Raw genomic sequence first — 18,531 nt, forward strand, 5'->3', positions numbered from 1 at the left:
TCAACTACGAACTGAGACGATGTTAAGGCGATTTTACAATTTTGTATTTTTTTTTATTGGATTATAAATTTAGGAAAACACATTAAAAGAATAAAAATATAATATAAATAGATTTAAAATTTAAAAAAATAGACTTCCCAAGCCTGGTTCGAACTTGTTTTACTTTGCACACCAGCCAAGCACTCTACCACTCGGCTATTCCTCATTCGTTGTCGCGCGAAAAATTTCTCAAACATAACTTGTCGCGCAATGAAACCCTCGTTCCAGCGGGTTCCACTGCTGGAACCCGCCATAGAAAATTTTCCTTTGTATGAGATGTCCCATCTATGTACTTTATAATCTTTGGTATAAATTAAGAACCAGTGAAGCCAGTGTTAAGAAAACATACTTTATACATCTTCTCTTTTTTAAGACAAAAAATATAAATAGTAAGAGAAAAAAACTACACAATTTTCTGTTTAAATTGGCCCTAACGTTTTGAATAATTTTACTTTTGGAGATAGAGATGACGAAACTTTTGATATATCGTTTATAGTTATATAAAGCTACATATTAAACAGTATTCTTATTCGGCACGTGCAAGAAAAACTAAAAAACACACACACGTACAGCGTACGAACATTTTTTAATAGTTTTAAAAAGCTATGTTAATTTCTTTCGTCACAAAAAGGATATCCAATATTTTGAGCGTGGCTTGTGGGTTCGTCACCGTTATTTTACCTCGTCAAGAGATTTTTTTTTATTTGATCAATTTAATAACATTACACTTTATTACATTACGCCTATAAAAAATCCTAAGTTCTTCGATATCTTTAATTTTGTAAGGGAAAAATATGCATAACTCTGCTAATACTTGCCAGATCCTAAAAAGTTTTACCTTCACGATCTTACATCTTCAAGAACTATGAATCATTATCAATCACTAGCTGGCTAAACAAATTTCTATAAATTACATACAATTTTTCCAAAAGTCATATTTATATTTTAAACTTTTTTGTGAAGATTGAAGGTAATTTAAACTGTGATTCATAAATGGTATGTTTTTGAATCAAAAAATTAACTGGTTTGAATCTATTGGAAAATAGTTAAAATATTCACTAAAACGTCTATCAAAACCTAACGTTTTGGTTTTACTCCTTTTTCAAATTGATATATGGCTAGAGTATTAGGATACAAAAATCCCCTAAAAATAATAATAATAATAAAAATATAATACCCTATTTAAGATTGTCAATTTGCTGATTCAGCACGAGTTGCTTAAAAACTTATCAAATATGAATGATAAGTAATTGCGATAATATTTGTTTATACTATAATAATATTTACATATATTATCATAAAATTATAATATGGATTATGTAATTGTTGTTATTTTTTTAAAATTTGTTACCTATATTTTTATGAATGGAATTTCTTATCAGTCGAATATTCTTAAACAAAAATTGTACTTTCTGATTGAATTACAAATAGATTACGCATAGATTAGCGATGATCACTGTGGACGGCAGTCCACGAGTGACGAACCTTTATTATGCGCGTAAAGACACTATATATAGCCAAAAAATTAGACAAATTTTTGTACCCTTTGATCTGAATATATGATTTGAACATATGATTAATTTGATCATTTTTGTTAAAACGTTTTCTAAAAGTATATCCGTTTAGGATCAATTTTGCATAAAATTAAATGTTTCACGAAGCCTCATGACGTTATTTTTTTGCAGTAATAGAACATATACCCTTTTCCTGTGCATTTCAATAATTTTAAAACATCGATGGATCATGGATGTTTTTTCTAACAACAGAAAAAGCAAAGGAAAGATACAAAAACAAGGAAGGAAAGCTAACTTTCTAAGCTAACTAAGCAAAAGTTTCGTCATTTGTGATTGTTCAGTTACAATGGCAGCTACATATAGTCGGCAGATCCTTATGAAAGTTTGTATGTCGTATTATTTGGTCAAAAATAGCATTCATGGAACCTATAGGATATGTACTAAAGAAAGAAGGGTGTGTGCAAAGTTTCAAGTCGATAGCTTTTAAACTGAGACAGACCGACATGCTCATATCACCAGGAGGTGATCCAGATCAAGAACATAAATTCTTTATAGCCCGGACATAGTCATAAACTAACCTAATAAAATACAGACATTTGAAGAGTAAGATATTCTGTATTGTGTAATTTTGTATACCCTATATCATATTTTTTCGTCACAAAAATTGATACCAGATATTTTAAAAATGGCATGAAGGTTTATCGCCAGCATTTTACCTTGTCAATATGTTTTTTTTATATAATATCAATAGTGTTTTGGAACTTTTGAAGAGACCTAGCAGGAATTGCTAATTAGGTCGAATATAGTACAAAATCGTGTTGGAACAATTTCTAACATCCTTAAAATCTTGATTTATTTAGAAAAAAAATGATTACAATTATCGACGTTTTTCTATAGTTACATGTTGTAGCTTTAAAAAAAAAATAGATTTTAAATTGTTTAACACAAAAAGGATACAATTTGTACATAAGAAACTGACATTTTAGAATTTTTGTCGTGTTTTTCCGACTTTGACGCCATTTTTTCGGTACAAATTACAGAAAATGGTATCATTTTTGACACACACCAATATTGTCTCATTAATCCTGAATAAAAAAAAGAACAATTTTATTACAAAGTTATAAAAATTGTTGAAGTTATAAAGCTTTTACTAAAAATTTAAAAATGTCAGTTTCTTGTGTACAATTTTTATCTATTTTGTTTAAATTAATTGAAGATCCATATTTTTTCAAAAATGTCGCACTTAAAAAAGAAAAAGTATGGAAAAAATGAAAAGGTATGCAACATAACAAAATACTTTTATTGAATCACATAGTAAAAACATATGTTGTAATTTTATTAGGTATTTTAAGCGAACCTTCTTAGTGCTATTTGTTCTTTCCGGCATTTAGGGCCGCCAGTTCCCACATCAATTTCAAATAGGCAATTGTGCCATATGTGAAGATGGTATAAAAGAGGAATCGTTCATTGGGAGCGAACAAGCCAAGAATCAGCAGCTGTGGTTTTAGCAAATGATGCATTGAGTCCTGGGTAATATGATCTGACCAGTCCTCGGTCCTCCAAGTAGAGAATGTTTTCTGCACCCAATTATGATTGGACCGAAATTCGTCATATATGGGCGTCACTTGGAAATCCACGATATGCGATGAGGAGTACATCGTTGCTAGCCTCCCGAGAGAAATTAGAAAAGAATGGACAGCCATTCCGCAGGCAACATTTAGAGCGAAAGATGTAGGCCCCTCAATTTTCATCGTTGCTAGAAAGTTTATATTAAAGTACGTCAAGAAAAGCAACTGGGTACCCAGGCATTCGAAAATCATTTTGATGATTTGTGAACACACTATATTCAGGGCTTGCATGTAGGCCAATCGCCGCTTCATCCGTCTTACCGCCCGGTGTTCCATGCGCAGGACCGCTAGCGGTAGTCTTTTTCCAATAGCCGTAATTTCTTCATTCACAAATTCGATGTATTTAAATATTAATACAATGGCAGAGCTCACGAGCATACAAGTTATGTTAATGATGTGCGGCACAATATTATGCGGCATAAACTGACCCGCGACAATAAAAAGAATGGGTTGCTGACTCGCCATTTGAGCAAGCAAGGAGAATTTAAGCATTAAACTCAAAGGTAGGGCAGTGTTAAGTTGGAAAGTTCGTTTGTAACGCAGATATAAATGCGAAGAAATCCTAAGAAAATCGTTAGTTAGCCTGATCCGTTTTTCAAATACCGAACGGGGTTGCACCAGCAAAAATACAATAAATCCCAACTGTATTCCGTTTATAGGCCACCTTCTAATCAGTATAAACGCCCAAAAGAGACCCACCATATTGGCAATGGTGACACTATAGTAGGTCAATTTCACAGTGTTTCGTGAAGGATCGAATTGGGTTCGCATCAAGCCGAGGTAATGAAAGAATACTCGATAGAAGCGCCATAGCAGGATTTCCAACTGTATAATAAGTAGGTTTGAGTAACTTATAGCGTGGTTAACCATGGTAAACTGAAAGTTCGGATCTGAGTTCAACATTCCAATGTTCTTGGTGCTATGGCGCTGTGGTAATTGGGCTATAATATTTTTTTATGGCTGTTCTATTAAAGAGAATGTCTCTAATTAAACGTACATAGTACTGCCGATATACATATATTAACAGTTTTCATCTTTGCGCTTTGTATTTACGCTGATGTCCCAAAATTATCTCTAGATGTAAATTTTCTTTCATTTCAAAGTATTCGGATTAAAGGAATCTACGTGTAAAAATGTACTCCACCCGTTCATACAAAAAGACGGATGCGGATAGCTACACTAGGCTGGTGATGATGACCAAGAATACATGTTTAATAGGGTCGGAGACTTGCCCGAAAATAAAAATCTAAGTTTAAGAAAAACTTGCATTTAAAACACTTTTAAAATAAGTCGTTTATATATATATATATGGTCGATCCTAAAATTACCGTCTTATACTAGCGAATGTATGGATAACAAGATGGAAGGAACAATAAATGGCAAATAAGATGTATGGGATGATATTTGAATGTGATATGCACAGATATTTGGACCGATGCTTCGCCTAGGGCGCCTTTATGCCGCCCACTGCAAGGGATGCAACTACACCTGATAGCGCTGTTTGTGTCAGGCTTTCCTGAACATGTCTCCGGAACCGTAGGAGATGCGTCGCTCCTTGGTGTTGTTCGTTACAAGCACCTCCTCGTCGAACTGCGACACCCGTTGCATTTTCGGACGCATAAGACCACGCACATCGCTTAGCGATATATCTATATCTTTGAAGGCATTGAGTAGGAAGACAGCGGTAATAACGATAAGAAAGCCACACACGTCTCCGAGGATGTCTTCAAACTTCATGTGGGTGAACTCCTTGAAAAGAATGGCGGATGCGACAATTACCAATGTGGTGAACATCACATAGTAAACAGGGGTCACTATGCTTGTGTTGAATATGTCCAGAGCCTTGTTGAGATAGTTCATTTGTATGGCTATGAATGTAACAGTTACAAGGATAAGGAACCAGGGCATCCAGGTCAAGAAAACGTTGCCTCCATTGTTAAGCGTCTGCCGGATTGCCAGCCCCAGGGCCTTGCAGGACATCACCGTTAGGGATCCGATTCCTGAGCACATAAATATGTATACCGCCACATTTGTGTGGCCGTGGCGAGGAGCGATGAAGAAGGCAACGAACACTGTTGAACCAACTATACAGATCACGTACAGAATGAAGACTGGATCCTGCAGCATGTCGAAAAGCAACTGCAGATCCTCGACCTCCTTTTCCTTGGGCGAGTGAATCACTATGATCGTAGATCCCAATATGCACAGAAAACATCCAATCTTGCCCAGCAGGTTCAACTTCTCGTTAAGGAATCTGGAGGACATCACGGCGGAGATGATCACACTCAGAGCACCCAAAGGGGTCACCAAGGAAGCCGGAGCGAAAGCATACGCCGCGAAATTGGCTGCCTCTCCCAATCCCACTGAAAAAACAAAAAAAAATCATGAACGATGAGTCAACTTGGTTAGTGCGATAAGAAAATATGTTTGTCTGTTAAGAAGGAAAATAAACTGTGTCGTTTAAAATAAATTGTCTGTGTCGTTGGAAAATAAACTGTTCTCACAAAGAATTTAGTTTTTAGTTTTAAATATTTAAGTTCCATGAACCAAATCAACAACATAATCTGCAAAATATAAAAAGTAAAGTTTACTCTTTAAGTTTTCAACTTACTTGTGAGAAGCCCAGCCCACCAGATCCACTCCCGTAGGTATCCAAAGCCACCGGCCGATGCCCGAACTTCCCCATATCTGCTTAGTCGTATAAGAGCCTTCTTCTTGATGATGAAGCTGGATCCTATGAAGAAGCAGGAGGAGATCGCCAGCCCAATACCAATGTAGAAGTCCGTGTTGGAGATGGCGGCTGCGATGGCAGCGGGCGTAGCTGCGGGAATTTGGCCGGCTTCTCCCACCGCCTGCGGAGAGGATGCCAAGGGCATCTGCAGTGATGAGGCTTCACTATTCATGTCTAATTCTTTCGGCTTCGTCTGTTTATCTCCTGCTTTTTGCAGCCCGTTTCGCGTGAGTCACAATAGTACTAGGGTTGTGGCATGTAGCAATATATCGATACTACTTGAAAAAAATGATATGTATTTTTTTCATGAAACATGAATCGATATTACCTAGATATCGATAAGAACAGTTTTGGTTTTGTATTTAAATATTTTGTTACATTTTTTGCAACTATGTATATTTTTTCATTTATTTTTACATTTTGGTACTATTTTCTTGTTTTTTTTTTTTAAGTCAACGCAAGAATATCTATTTTTTAAATAATAGATTACTACCTCAACCTTCCGAAGAAATTGGACATAACATATATTGAACATATTTAAAAATTTGTTGGGTACAATTAATACATTAATAAACTACAGGCAATAAGTCAATTAATCATGTACAATTTCAGTTTATATAGGTAATTTCCATTAACGATTCCCTCAGCAATATTTCGAATGAAGCTATTTATTTGAAAAAGGTTAGCAGCACCGCGGGACAACATAAAAACAAAACGTGCAACCGGTGAAAGAAATGCCGCCCAAATCAAATAGTAAGAAAAATCAGGCCAGTTGGTTTCACTGCGAAGTTTGCGGAGTTCACATTCCCTCCAAGGCGAGGGACAATCATGAGGAAGTATGCCCTAAACTTAGTCAGGACAAGATTGACCCAAATTCTACGGCCGAATTTGTGCGAAATGGGGTGATCTATACCACTAGCCTCCAGCAGAGAAACTTCGAAGTGGAGTCGCTAAAGGATCTCCCTCTTAAGTACACTAACATGTTAATCTTCATCTCCGAGGGAGCTATGCATCTGGCAAAGTTACATATCGGTCAGCACGTCGTTATTCAGGCTTTAGCTACGGAAGAGTCCCCATTGGTAAGGATCGTATGGCCTGTTTCGGAGCAATTCCTAACCACGATGTTTGTAAACGATGCGGGTAAGATTCATTGTTATTGTATTTAACCCAGTAATCACTTGAAACTTCTAGAATTTAAGTTCCATTGGACCTCACTACGAGGAAAACTCTTGAAGATATTCGCCCTGGACACGAGTAGACTCATAGCAGCTTCCAGCATTTCCCTTCGTCACATTAATAGCCAAGATTCGCCCTTGCGAGCAGATCAGCTCCAGGATGCCACACACCTAGTAAAACAGGACATTGTGAATCGTATCTTTTGCGTGGGAAATCGAATTAGTACAAACTTCTTCAACAAATCGCTGACTTTGGCTTTTGAGAATTGGCAAAGTTCTGTAGAGGAAACTTTGGCGAATCTTAGCCTGGAGTCCAACCGTCTCACATTTGTACAGGTCACTAATGCCACGAAACTTCAACTGGTATCAGGAGTTGAAGAGCATCCGCAGGAGAAGCAGACGAGCAGTGGTCGCATCACGAAGTCCCAAATAGGTGGCTTAGATAGACAGTTACAGCTGGTTGAGGAAAGCATGGAGTATGCATTGGGTTTTAGGAAATTACCGGCAGGTAAGTTATTGTTTAGTAAAATTCTTTTAAAAATACCAAAAACCTCTTGTTTAGGCCTTAAGGTTTCTCGTGGAATGCTGCTCTACGGGGCTACCGGTTGCGGAAAGTCCATGATCTTGGAGGCCATGACCTCGGTGGCCGAAGAACGCAGCCACGGACAGATCCAGCTGATACCCATCAATAGCTGCGAAGTATATAGCAAATTTCTCGGCGAAACGGAAAAAAGGCTGGGTGAAATTTTTGAATTGGCCTATAATCACTATCCCCATCCAACTCTCGTGCTGATTGAGGATATTCATAACCTGTGTCCCAAGCAAGAAGCCACCGATTTGGTCAAGCGCGTCTCGCTTTCCTTTCTCTCCCTTTTGGATCAGCTAAATAGTCCTCGGAATCTAAAGGGAAGTAAGACCTTTGTGTTGGCAACAAGCTCACAGATTGAAGCACTGCATCCGAGCATCCGAAGAGCTGGTCGATTGGACAGCGAACTGGAGTTAGGTGCCCCTAGTCCCACAGCAAGAAAGGAAATCATCAAGTGTCTTACGCTTTCAGTGGAAAACACATTGAGTGAAGACGATCTGCAGCATATGGCGTCCATAACTCACGGTTACGTGGGAGCGGATTTGGCGAATGTGGTTTACGCTGGAATGCTTAATGCCCACCCAAATCCCCTCCAGCTCCAGCACCTTAAGGCAGCTTTAACACGCATCAAACCCTCGGCCATGCGAGAGGTGCTCATTGAGTGTCCCAATGTTCAGTGGTCGGATATTGGTGGTCAGTCCGAGCTCCGTTTGGCTATGCAGCAGGCCATTGAGTGGCCGTTGCTCCACGCAGACAAGTTCCAGCGATTGGGCATCAAGCCACCCAGAGGAATCCTTATGTTCGGGCCCCCTGGCTGCTCGAAAACCATGATAGCCAAAGCTCTGGCCACCGAGAGTAAACTAAACTTCCTGTCAATCAAAGGGCCGGAGCTCTTTTCGATGTGGGTGGGTGAATCCGAGAGGGCGGTGCGTGAAGTGTTTCGGAAAGCTCGTCAGGTTGCACCAGCAATAGTTTTCTTTGATGAAATTGACGCTATAGGCGGTGAGAGAGCGGACGGTGATTCAGGCTCGGCCTCGGTGAAGGAACGCGTTCTCACGCAGCTGCTAACTGAAATGGATGGCGTTGAGGCCCTTCAGAACGTAACCATTGTGGCGGCCACCAACCGACCAGATATGATTGACAAGGCTCTACTCCGTCCAGGAAGAATCGATCGCATTCTCTACGTCGGACTGCCAAAGTCCGAAGCGCGCCGGGAAATTCTAAAGATCAAACTGCGAGCAATGCCTTTAGCCAATGGTGTGGATGTGGAGAAGTTGGTGGAACTAACGGACGGATATTCTGGGGCGGAGATTCAGGCCGTGTGCCATGAGGCAGCGTTGAGGGCTCTGGAGCAGAGCTTTGATGCGGAGCAGGTTCAATGGGCAGACTTTGAGCATGCCCTAAAGTCGGTGCAACCGAGGACCAGTCCAGAACTTTTGAAACTCTATGAAGCTTATCTGAAAAGGTAAATGGTTATTTATATCAACATTTTCCAAAGAAGTAATCTTTTACTTAAAAAAAAGTCATTTTTAAAAATAATTTTGTAATTATTTGATAGATTTTGTTACTCATGCACTTTCAAGCAAAAACGACTTGAAAAATTGTAAAAATCACGTTTCTTTTGATTCATAATCAAGTAAAGTGTGGCAATATTAAGATATATAGACTGCGCAGTTGGTTAGAACATCCCAGGCTATAATTTAGTGTCCAGAGATTAGGCTACAATGATAAGAAACCCCGTGCCAGTAATCGGGCAACAGCTTTGGGAATTTTCGTCAAAATTTAACTGCTCTCGAAAATAATCACGACATCAAATTTCGAATTGGAATTCGTTTATTTATCATGTGCCAGAACAATGTGTTCTCAAAAATGTGATGCGTCAGTTAATTGGCCTTATATTAATATGGGGCAACTGAAATTTCTCAACTTTTCAGTGGGGTCTTTATTTATAAAGGGGTTGCCTCTGATAACTTTTATTGTCTGGCAAATCAACAAGCGAGGCACAAAACTATACATTCATAAGTGGAGGCTGTTAAATATTTTAATTAATTTTTTTTACTCGAAAAATTACTCTCAAAGGTCTCAAATCTGAGAGCCGATATAGAATTCAATTTTAAGAAAATTGTTTTTTTCACGGTCCACTAAGGTCAAACAGTGTTGACAAAAATAAAATATTTATGTTGACAAAAAAATACATTTATTTTTCAAAAATAATAAACTCTTGCCGTTCTGGTAAATTATAAACTACTTTTAATTTATTTTATTATTTTAAGGAATTTTATATCTTTTAATATTTTTTCGAAATCTGGGATGAGAAATAAATGTGGAAACTTTATATCAGCGCATGTGATAAGAGCTTTTCGCAATTGTTGTGAATGATTGCTTTTGCCACACACTGTGAAAAAGAGCGAAAAAGCTGAAAAAGAGACCTCTGCTCCAAGTGGCTCTCGATCAGGGCGATCAGTTGCCGGTTGGCGTTCGCCGCGTGTTACGACACCTTTCAGCGGACGCAACACCTGTTGCCGGAGCGCTGCGAAGTACGATTCGTGTCCACTACAACTCATAACAGTCCCGGCGTCATGGATAACTGGCTCAAGATCTCGCTGCTGTTGTGCACGTTCGGCTTTCTACGGGAACTCCGGCCCTCGGAGCCGTACGTCACAGAATACCTTTCTGGGGATTTTCGCAACTTGACCAGCGAACAGGTCTATCAGGATGTTTACCCATTTGGCACCTACGCGGTGCTGGCCCAGCTGGTGATCGTGTTCCTCATTACGGATTTGGTGCGGTACAAGCCTGTGATCGTGCTTTCTGCACTGGCGGGCATCGTTCTGTTCTCCCTCCTCATCTGGTCGCGGACCTTGAGAATGCTGCAGGTGGCGCAGGTCTTCTTTGGGACATTTACCGCGGCCGAGGTGGCGTACTACACGTACATCTATGCCAAGGTGGACAAGAAGCGGTATCAGATCGCTACCGGGCACACCAGAGCGGCCATCTTGACTGGGAAGTTCTTAGGCGGGTTGTTGGCCCAGGTTCTGGTCTCCACCGACAGCATGGATTTCCGGGAGCTGCACTATATTTCTCTCGCGACTCAGGCCATCTCTTTGGGAGTATCTCTACTCCTCCCAAGCGTTCCCAGGAGTCTTTACTTTTATGCAACTGAAGATAAGGGTCTAGAACCCGGTGGAGAAGTGGAGCAGCCGAAATTCTCATTGGCCAATGCGGGACGTCTGTTGGGCTTCCACCTTGTCTCGTCCTACACCAATCCTATAGTGCTAGTCTGGAGCTTGTGGTGGTCTATGGCCACCTGTGGACAAATACAGGTGCTACTCATATTTGTCTTTTAATTTTCTTAAATACTTCTTATTTCGTAAGCTATTTTCAAAGAAATATTATATTAATAATTGTAATTTACAGGTAATTTCCTACATTCAGTTTCTGTGGAAAGAAGTTGCTCCAGATCATCAAAGTGTGTACAATGGAGGTGTCGAAGCCCTGGCTACTTTGCTCGGAGCCATTGGAGCCATATTGGCCGGCTTCCTAAAGTCCAACAATCACCGACGATCCTACATGCTGGGCATTTCCATTTGTGCCGCCACTTTGGGTGGCCTGCTCATCTTTGCCGCCAAAACCCAAGTTATATGGGTGGCGTACGTCAACTATGTCCTTTTTTGTGCCTTGTTCTTCTTCATCATCACCGTGGCCGGAGCTGTGGTGGCCGAGAATCTGGTTGACGACAGCTTTGGACTGATTTTCGGAATCAACACTTTAGTAGGCTTGTTGCTGCAAACGATTCTCACCGTGGTGGTAGTGGAACCAGTGGGATTCGGTCTGGAGCCGCGAGACCAATATGTGGTCTACGGCAGCTACTTTTTAGTGTTGGCTGGGATCTACGTGGTTGGGATAATAATGATGAAGTTGTGCCAAAAACCAATAAAAACCACAGCGGCTACATAAATATTTTCATTGAAATGTTGAGCTTAATTCCAATTAGAATAGATTGTTTTTTAGAAAATCCATGTCCTATGTTTAACTTAACTTTTGTAATATAGCTTTAGAGTTACTTTTAGTTTCTATTTCTTCTTTTGGATAATATTGTAAAATGTAACATATTTTCTGAGCGGGATCCCAAATGTTCTGATTAAAATGAAACCCAAACTCCGTACTACCTAAAAAGATAACATGATATTGTAAATCAGCAACTGATAATTTCTTCGATTAGAACAATACTGACTTAATTTAAGTCATAATTTCTATGAAACTGGTGCCAATATACCATTCTATAAATCGGAAATAATTTGCTACCTAATAGGAGAATCTTATATAGTACAGGTTGTAGTATAGAGCGAGAATTTGTTAAATTTGATATAACTAAGTTAATTATATTTGCAATTAAAATATGAAGATGAAGTTTGTAAAGAATTATTTACTAAGATGAAGATGAAGTAAAGAATATTTGTAGAATAGGCTACCCAAAAAATATATTTTTCGGGTGCTTCTCTGAAATAAAAAACCTAGTGGTTTATTCGTAAATAAGCCCAGGGTGCACACAATAGATCATTTTCTTAATATAAACTTAAGAAGTAAGATGAGGAAAGGAGTAAGCCTCCAAAATTGTGAAAAATAACCGATGAACTTATTTTCCTTCGTCTTTGGTGGAAAGCCTAAGTTTATTTTAAATTTAGTTTGAAGATGCGCCAACTCAAGATTAAAAGCCCTGAATAAGAAATCTTATTGCTCTTATGGCTCTAATCAAGATCATCGTTTTTGGGCGAGAAAAACTGACAAAACGAATACAGAAACTCAACTGAAGCGACAGTGTTTGACATTCTTTGCTGAAAAGTAATTCTTAGACTACATGTTCCAGTGAAAGTTTTCTCCCGAATTTCGCCCCTCAGAACCGTATGACAGAATTTTTGCCTGGGATTCTCGGAGTTGGACTATTGAACAGGTCTATCAGGAGGTGTTTCCATTTGGAACCAACTCAATCCTAACCCAATAGGTAATTATGTTCCTCACCACGGATTTGGTCAGATACAAGCCGGTGATTTTTCTATCGGGCATAGCTGCCCATTTGGTTTATAACTTTGATTACTCTATATTTGACTGGAATCGCGGGTTGCATCGCTGGAAGTATTCCTAGCCATACCCAGAGTTCATTGGAGTCTCAATATACATTCCATACGGAAAAGAATGCTGTATCTCGAGAGGAAGGGCAACCGAAAGCGCTCCCTAACCAATGTCTTGTCTGTTGTGGTCTCATCCTAAAAATTACCGTCGTAGTTCCCCCCCGTTTATTATGGGCACTGGCATCTTGTGGCCAGACTCAAGTTTGTCAATTTCCATTTTTTCGTTTTTTAACTCTTTTTATCCAAGTCATCTGGAAATAGGCTACTTAGGCTACTTTATTGGGAGTCATTGCAGCGTTTTCTAAAAAACTGGGTATCTCCATTTTCGCTTGGGTATTTTCTACAAGCTGGGTATCTCCTCCATTATCTCCGCATCGCCACCAAGCAATATGCAATATGGGTGGACTACATTAATAATGTTATCTTATGCGATGCTTTATGCTTCATGATCACCGTGGCCGAAGCTGGGGTAGCAGAAAACCTAGTAGAAGATAGTTATGGATTGATTTTTGGAATAAACACTATAGTGGCCCTGCTACTGCAGACCATTTCCTTTATTGGGAAGGGAAACATTCCTGATGTATTGCTACTACTTCCGTGTCCTTTCCCGTAGTGAAATGCGCAAAGAAATATTATCCAGAACCATACTGAAATACTGACATTTTATTTATTTTATTTTAAATCCGCAAGCTTAGCTGTAACTAAGTATAAGAACCCTAACACCTTTCAGCGCATGCTAAAAATTTGTACTATAAAAATTCACTGCAGAAGCAAATCCATCTCCTCGGCATTCGAAGACATCAAATCCCGCTCCAGGCTGGTTTTAGCCGTGGTGGCCTGGTTCAGAAACAAGTCAAAATCGTAGGCATCCTTTTGGGCTGCTATGGAGTCCTTTTGATTGCTGATCGTCTGCGGATTTGAAAGCAGGTCCACGTCGTATAGGCCGAGTTCCCGAAGCATGCTGTCGTTGTCGTTGTTGGTTTGGCCAGAGGAAGACTCAGTGGATTCCTTGATATCCACGTTTATGATGGCCGCCGGCTGCTCCACCGCCTCGTATCCACACTCAACCGAGGTGGAGCCAGTGGTACGTGGAATGTTGTTGGCTTCGAACTCATCGTCATCCAGCTCCTGCGGCTTTAGAGTGCTCGACTTGTATTGAAAGTCGGTCTCCTTGAAGTCCACCTCGATGGGAAAAAGAGGGGGCAGGGCGTCTAATCGCTCCACAAGGCTCCTGTGCAGCTCCGCCAAACTCTCGAGGAGGCTTCTCAGTTGCTTGTTCAAGTCCATGGCATGCTTGCACTCCAAAAGTTCCATCTTCTCCAGAACGTCCGTACGGAGCTTGGCAAACTTAGTCCTTGCATCTTGCCGGCATCGCAGAATCAGTCTATATTCGTAGTTTCCCGTCTCCACCCGATACAGAGGCTCTTGGAGCGCAGCAAACCCGTGTTCCTCGTCGTCCATTTCCTTAACTTTTAAGCAGTACGAAAGGTATGTGAATTTGGCATCTGCGTATCGTCGTACCGTGAGCTTGGTATCTGGAATGGCCTTGTTCAGATATGTTCCCAGATCGGCCAGCACAGGCTTAATCTGCTTAATGATCCCCAAGCCATCCTTCTCGAGGGTGCGGTGAAATTCTCCGAAGGTGCGGAATGCCTCCGATGCCCGTTGCTGCGGTTCGTGAACCGAAATTTGGGTGAAGCAGTCACCGAACGATTTATAGGTCAGCAGGAGGTCGTAGTAGGCTTTCAGCATTCTTCGGGCGTGTTCCACCAAACCTTTGTACATCAGTTCAGTCCCCTCCAGTTCCTCGAGTCTCTTGACCAAAGAGTCATTGCACAATATGGCCCTGGATAGCCCCAATGTGTCCGCCGAGTTACTGGACATGCTGTCGACAATCCGATGCTTAAGCTTTTTCAGAATTATGTCTAGTGTCTTGCCCTGTTCCGGATCGGCGTGCAGTTTGTTGTAGTGAATTACCACTTCGTCAGTGGCCGTTTGAATCATCTTGGCCACCTCCACTTTGGTTTTGCCTTTCACGCTGACAGAATTCACGGCCAGCAGTTCGTCTCCAGATTGCAGGGATCCTTCGCGAGCAGCAGGGGTACCGTCAAAGATCTGGAGTTAAGAAAACATGTTTTATTAAATTTGAATAGTATTTTTAATATAACACCATTTTACTATATACGAGTACCTATTATATTTTTTTTTTTTTTTTTTTTTATTATCAATCAATCAATAGTTATATTTAAAATCTGTCCGGAGATATGGACAATAATTAAATTTTATAATGGGACCTTAACTTAATGAAATATTGAGTAGTACAATGTTTGCTTATCCTAGGAAACTAATTTTAACAGTAAACCTTAGCGATAGAATTCAAGTTATTTCGCCCGAGTGGCAGAGGTCCAATGGGTGGGTCCGTTTCAGCCTCCTTGTGGTGTAGCTGTTGTCCAAAAGATTGATGGCCTCAGGGTTAGGATGTCGGTCCAGCCTTTCCACGTACCTATTGGCGAATCGCTGAACTTCTTCGCTCACATATGGGACTCTCAGTTGGGCGTGGATTATCGCATTGTCGTGGAACGGATGAGCTCCAGTTAAAGTTCTTAGGGCCTTGTTTTGGGCGATCTGGATGATCCTTCGGTTGCTTAGACACGCCGTCCCCCATAGCTGGATACCATAGGTCCAGACTGGCTTTACAATGGCCTTATATATAAGGAGCTTGACTCTTTGCTTCAGTCTGGACCTCCTTCCAATGAGCCAGTTGAGCTGACGTAGCTTGATCCGGATTTGCGTCCGTTTGCGCTGCAAGTGAGTTTTCCAGGTGAGCCTTCTATCCAGGGTCATACCCAGATATTTGGGTGTAGGGCTGGCTGGAATTGGGGTGCCTCCGAGACTGATTCCAGGACAGTCGCCTCTCCTCATTGTAAACGTCGTTTGGCCTGACTTCTCATGGTTGACGGCGATGTTCCACCTTCGAAGCCACGGGTCGAGGATGTCCAGCTGGCGTTGGAGTCTTGCAGAAGCCTCCTCTGGCAAGATTGAAGAGGCCAAAAATGCCGTGTCGTCGGCATAAGTAGCCACTAGAAGGCCCTCCTCTTCAGCGACAGGCATGTCGGCTGTGTACATGGTGTACAGGATGGGACCAAGTACACTGCCCTGCGGAACTCCAGCTTCAATGGGCCTGTACTCCGATGTCGCATTTCCGCTTCTGACCCTAAACTTCCTGTCGGTCAAGTACGAGTTAAGGAAATCGTAATACTGTTGTGGCAGGTTCCTCTTGAGCTTCGCTTTTAGACCAGGGTGCCAGACCCTGTCAAACGCCTGCTTGACATCCAGGAAAACAGCACAGCAGTAATGTTTTCTTTCGAGGCTGTCCAGGATTTTTGCCACGATCCTGTGGCATTGCTCGGGGGTGGAGTGGGAGCGCCTGAAACCAAACTGGTGATCTGGGATCAAACCAGCATCGTCCAGTACTGTCTGCAATCTGCGCAAAAATACTCTCTCAAGTATTTTGGAGATTACAGACAGTAAACTAATCGGCCTATATGAGGCGAGATTAGTTTCAGGCTTTCCAGGCTTAGGGATCAGGATGACCTCCGCCTGTTTCCAGCAAGTGGGGAAGTGTCCACTTTCTAGGCACGCATTATAGATCCTTGTGAGCCTCCTTATTCCTGAAGGTGGGAGAAGCTTGACCGCGAGTGCCTCTATCCCATCTGCACCCGGAGATTTTTTGGCGTTGAGGCCTGACACCTCCTCCTTGACCTCTTCCTCCGATACGGGCTCCATCTGGCTAAGGTTCGTGGGTGGTAGGGCCAGTACGAACTCCGTTTCTGCTCTGTCCTCTTCCGTGCACATGTTGAATGGCTTGAAGGCTGCTTCGAGGTGAGCAGCAAAAGCATCGGCCCTTTCCTGATCCGAACGACACCATCCACCGTCGGATTTTCGTATTTGGGCGACCCTTTGCTTGGGACGCTTTAAATGGCGGGTTAAGTTCCACAAATTATGTTGGGGGTCCCCAGGCTCGACCTGGCGCAGGTACTCTTCGAATGCGCAAGTCCGCAACCTCTGCAGCAACTTCTTGAGTTTTTTGGTTGCACGATTGAAAGCTGTTTTATCGCTGGGGTACCTGGTTTGGAACCAAATCCTTCTCCGTCGTCTCTTCTCATTGAGGAGTGCAGCCACTTCAGGAGACCACAGGTGTAAATGCCTTTGCAACTTCCTATTGTTGCATGGAGCCCTAGGAGTTGCAATTAAGGCAGCGTTGTGCATCTCTTGAGTGAGATTCTCAACAGCCTGATCGATACCAGCACCCGTGCTAAGGTCTGGCTGCGCGCTCTCTAGGGCGTTCTCCATCCACTCGGAGTAGCTCTCTATGCTGGTGCGAGGTCTGATCATCCTGAGTCGGGCGACTTTCTTCTCTACAGGGGTGTTAATGTGGAGTTCCACCGCACTGTGATCAGAGAAGAGATCTTTATTTGCCGAGCAGGCTATGGAGTCCGGATGGATTCCATGGGAGATGGCGAAGTCGAGAAGGTCCGGCAGTCGTTGGGGGTCTGTGGGCCAATACGTGGGCTCTCCAGTTGAATGGCAGTTATAGGCTCTGCGCTGTATGCATTTGAATAATGCAGTACCTTTGGGATTACTCACTCTCGAGCCCCACCAAGGATGCTTGGCGTTAAAGTCTCCTGCGACGATGAATTTGTCGCCCATATCACTCAGCAGGAGGTCGAACTGGCCTTCCGAGACTTTATGTTGTGGGGGTATATATGCAGACGCAATGGTGATTTTTCCCAAAGGAGTGGAGACGGAAATTCTGGCGCACTGGATCCAGTCTTCCTTGAGTATTGTTATGTCGTTGTAGTCAATGCTGGCCTTGACTATGATCGCCGCTCCTCCGTGTCCTCTTCCGCTAGGATGGTCTGCATGTATTACGTCATATCCGTGCAATTTCAGGAATGACTTATGGGTGAAATGGGTTTCTGCTATAAGCAGTATGTCGATGCATTGAGTGTGTATAAAATGTTCCACCTCAAGCCTGTTTTGGACAAGTCCGTTAGCGTTCCAAAGGGACCTAATAGGAGAGTCTTATATAGTACAGGTAGTATAGAGCGAGAATTTGTTAAATTTGATATAACTAAGATAATTATATTTGCAATTAAAATATGAAGATGAAGTTGGTAAAGAATTATTTACTAAGATAAAGATGAAGTAAAGAATATTTGTAGAATCGGTTACCCAAAAAATATATTTTTCGGAGACTTCTCTGAAATAAAGAACCTATTCGTAAACAAGCGCAGGGTGCACACAATAGATCATTTTCTTAATATAAACATAGGGAGTCAGATGAGGAAAGGAGTAAGCCTCGAAAAATTGTGAAAAATTACCGATGAACTTATTTTCTTTCGTCTTGGGTGCAAAGCTTAAGTTTATTGTAACTTTAGTTTCAAGATTCGCCAACTCAAGATTAATAGCCCTGAATAAGAAATCTTATTGCTCTTATGGCTCTAATCAAGATCATGGTTTTTGGGCGCGAAAAACTGACAAAACGAATACAGAAACTCAACTAAAGCGACTGTGTTTGGCATTCTTTTCTTAAAAGTTTTCCAATGAAAGTTTTCTCCCGAATTTCGCCCCTCAGAACCGTATGACAGAATTTTTGCCTGGGATTCTCGGAGTTGGACTATTGAACAAGTCTATCAGGAGGTGTTTCCATTTGGAACCAACTCAAT

The 18,531-nt window shown here is 41.4% G+C and overlaps 4 protein-coding genes across 6 annotated transcripts; 2 read left to right on the forward strand and 2 right to left on the reverse strand.

The window, feature by feature from the left end:
• Positions 1–2,901: 2,901 nt before the first annotated feature.
• On the reverse strand, positions 2,902–4,326 carry Grl58a (Gustatory receptor-like 58a). The gene has a single exon (XM_017244140.3). It carries the CDS (start codon positions 4,082–4,084, stop codon positions 2,921–2,923), a length of 1,164 nt encoding a protein of 387 aa, XP_017099629.2. The 5' UTR covers positions 4,085–4,326; the 3' UTR covers positions 2,902–2,920.
• A 102-nt stretch (positions 4,327–4,428) lies between these two features.
• Positions 4,429–6,167, reverse strand: spict (magnesium transporter spict). The gene is made up of 2 exons (XM_017244190.3): positions 5,793–6,167; positions 4,429–5,544 (listed from the first exon to the last, which is right to left on the reverse strand). Exons 1-2 carry the CDS (start codon positions 6,082–6,084, stop codon positions 4,688–4,690), a joined length of 1,149 nt encoding a protein of 382 aa, XP_017099679.2. The 5' UTR covers positions 6,085–6,167; the 3' UTR covers positions 4,429–4,687.
• A 190-nt stretch (positions 6,168–6,357) lies between these two features.
• Positions 6,358–10,067, forward strand: LOC108127364 (ATPase family gene 2 protein homolog A). Of its 3 annotated transcripts, none has more exons than XM_070277106.1 (5): positions 6,358–6,464; positions 6,525–7,052; positions 7,104–7,595; positions 7,650–9,138; positions 9,947–10,067. In XM_070277106.1, exons 2-5 carry the CDS (start codon positions 6,647–6,649, stop codon positions 10,050–10,052), a joined length of 2,493 nt encoding a protein of 830 aa, XP_070133207.1. In that variant the 5' UTR covers positions 6,358–6,464; positions 6,525–6,646; the 3' UTR covers positions 10,053–10,067. The 3 variants fall into 3 exon arrangements, with proteins under 3 accessions (XP_070133207.1, XP_070133208.1, XP_043069735.2); XM_043213800.2 differs by having other exon boundaries at positions 6,378–6,533; positions 6,594–7,052; XM_070277107.1 differs by lacking the exon at positions 9,947–10,067 and having other exon boundaries at positions 6,359–6,464; positions 7,650–9,847.
• Positions 10,068–10,128: 61 nt separating this feature from the next.
• LOC138925510 (thiamine transporter 2) lies at positions 10,129–11,645 on the forward strand. The gene is made up of 2 exons (XM_070277108.1): positions 10,129–10,996; positions 11,091–11,645. The coding sequence occupies exons 1-2, from the start codon at positions 10,253–10,255 to the stop codon at positions 11,628–11,630; spliced, it is 1,284 nt and encodes a 427-aa protein (XP_070133209.1). The 5' UTR covers positions 10,129–10,252; the 3' UTR covers positions 11,631–11,645.
• Positions 11,646–18,531: the final 6,886 nt, after the last annotated feature.

Source organism: Drosophila bipectinata, chromosome 2L, assembly GCF_030179905.1.
Source record: "Drosophila bipectinata strain 14024-0381.07 chromosome 2L, DbipHiC1v2, whole genome shotgun sequence".
NCBI classification, from domain to species: domain Eukaryota; kingdom Metazoa; phylum Arthropoda; class Insecta; order Diptera; family Drosophilidae; genus Drosophila; species Drosophila bipectinata.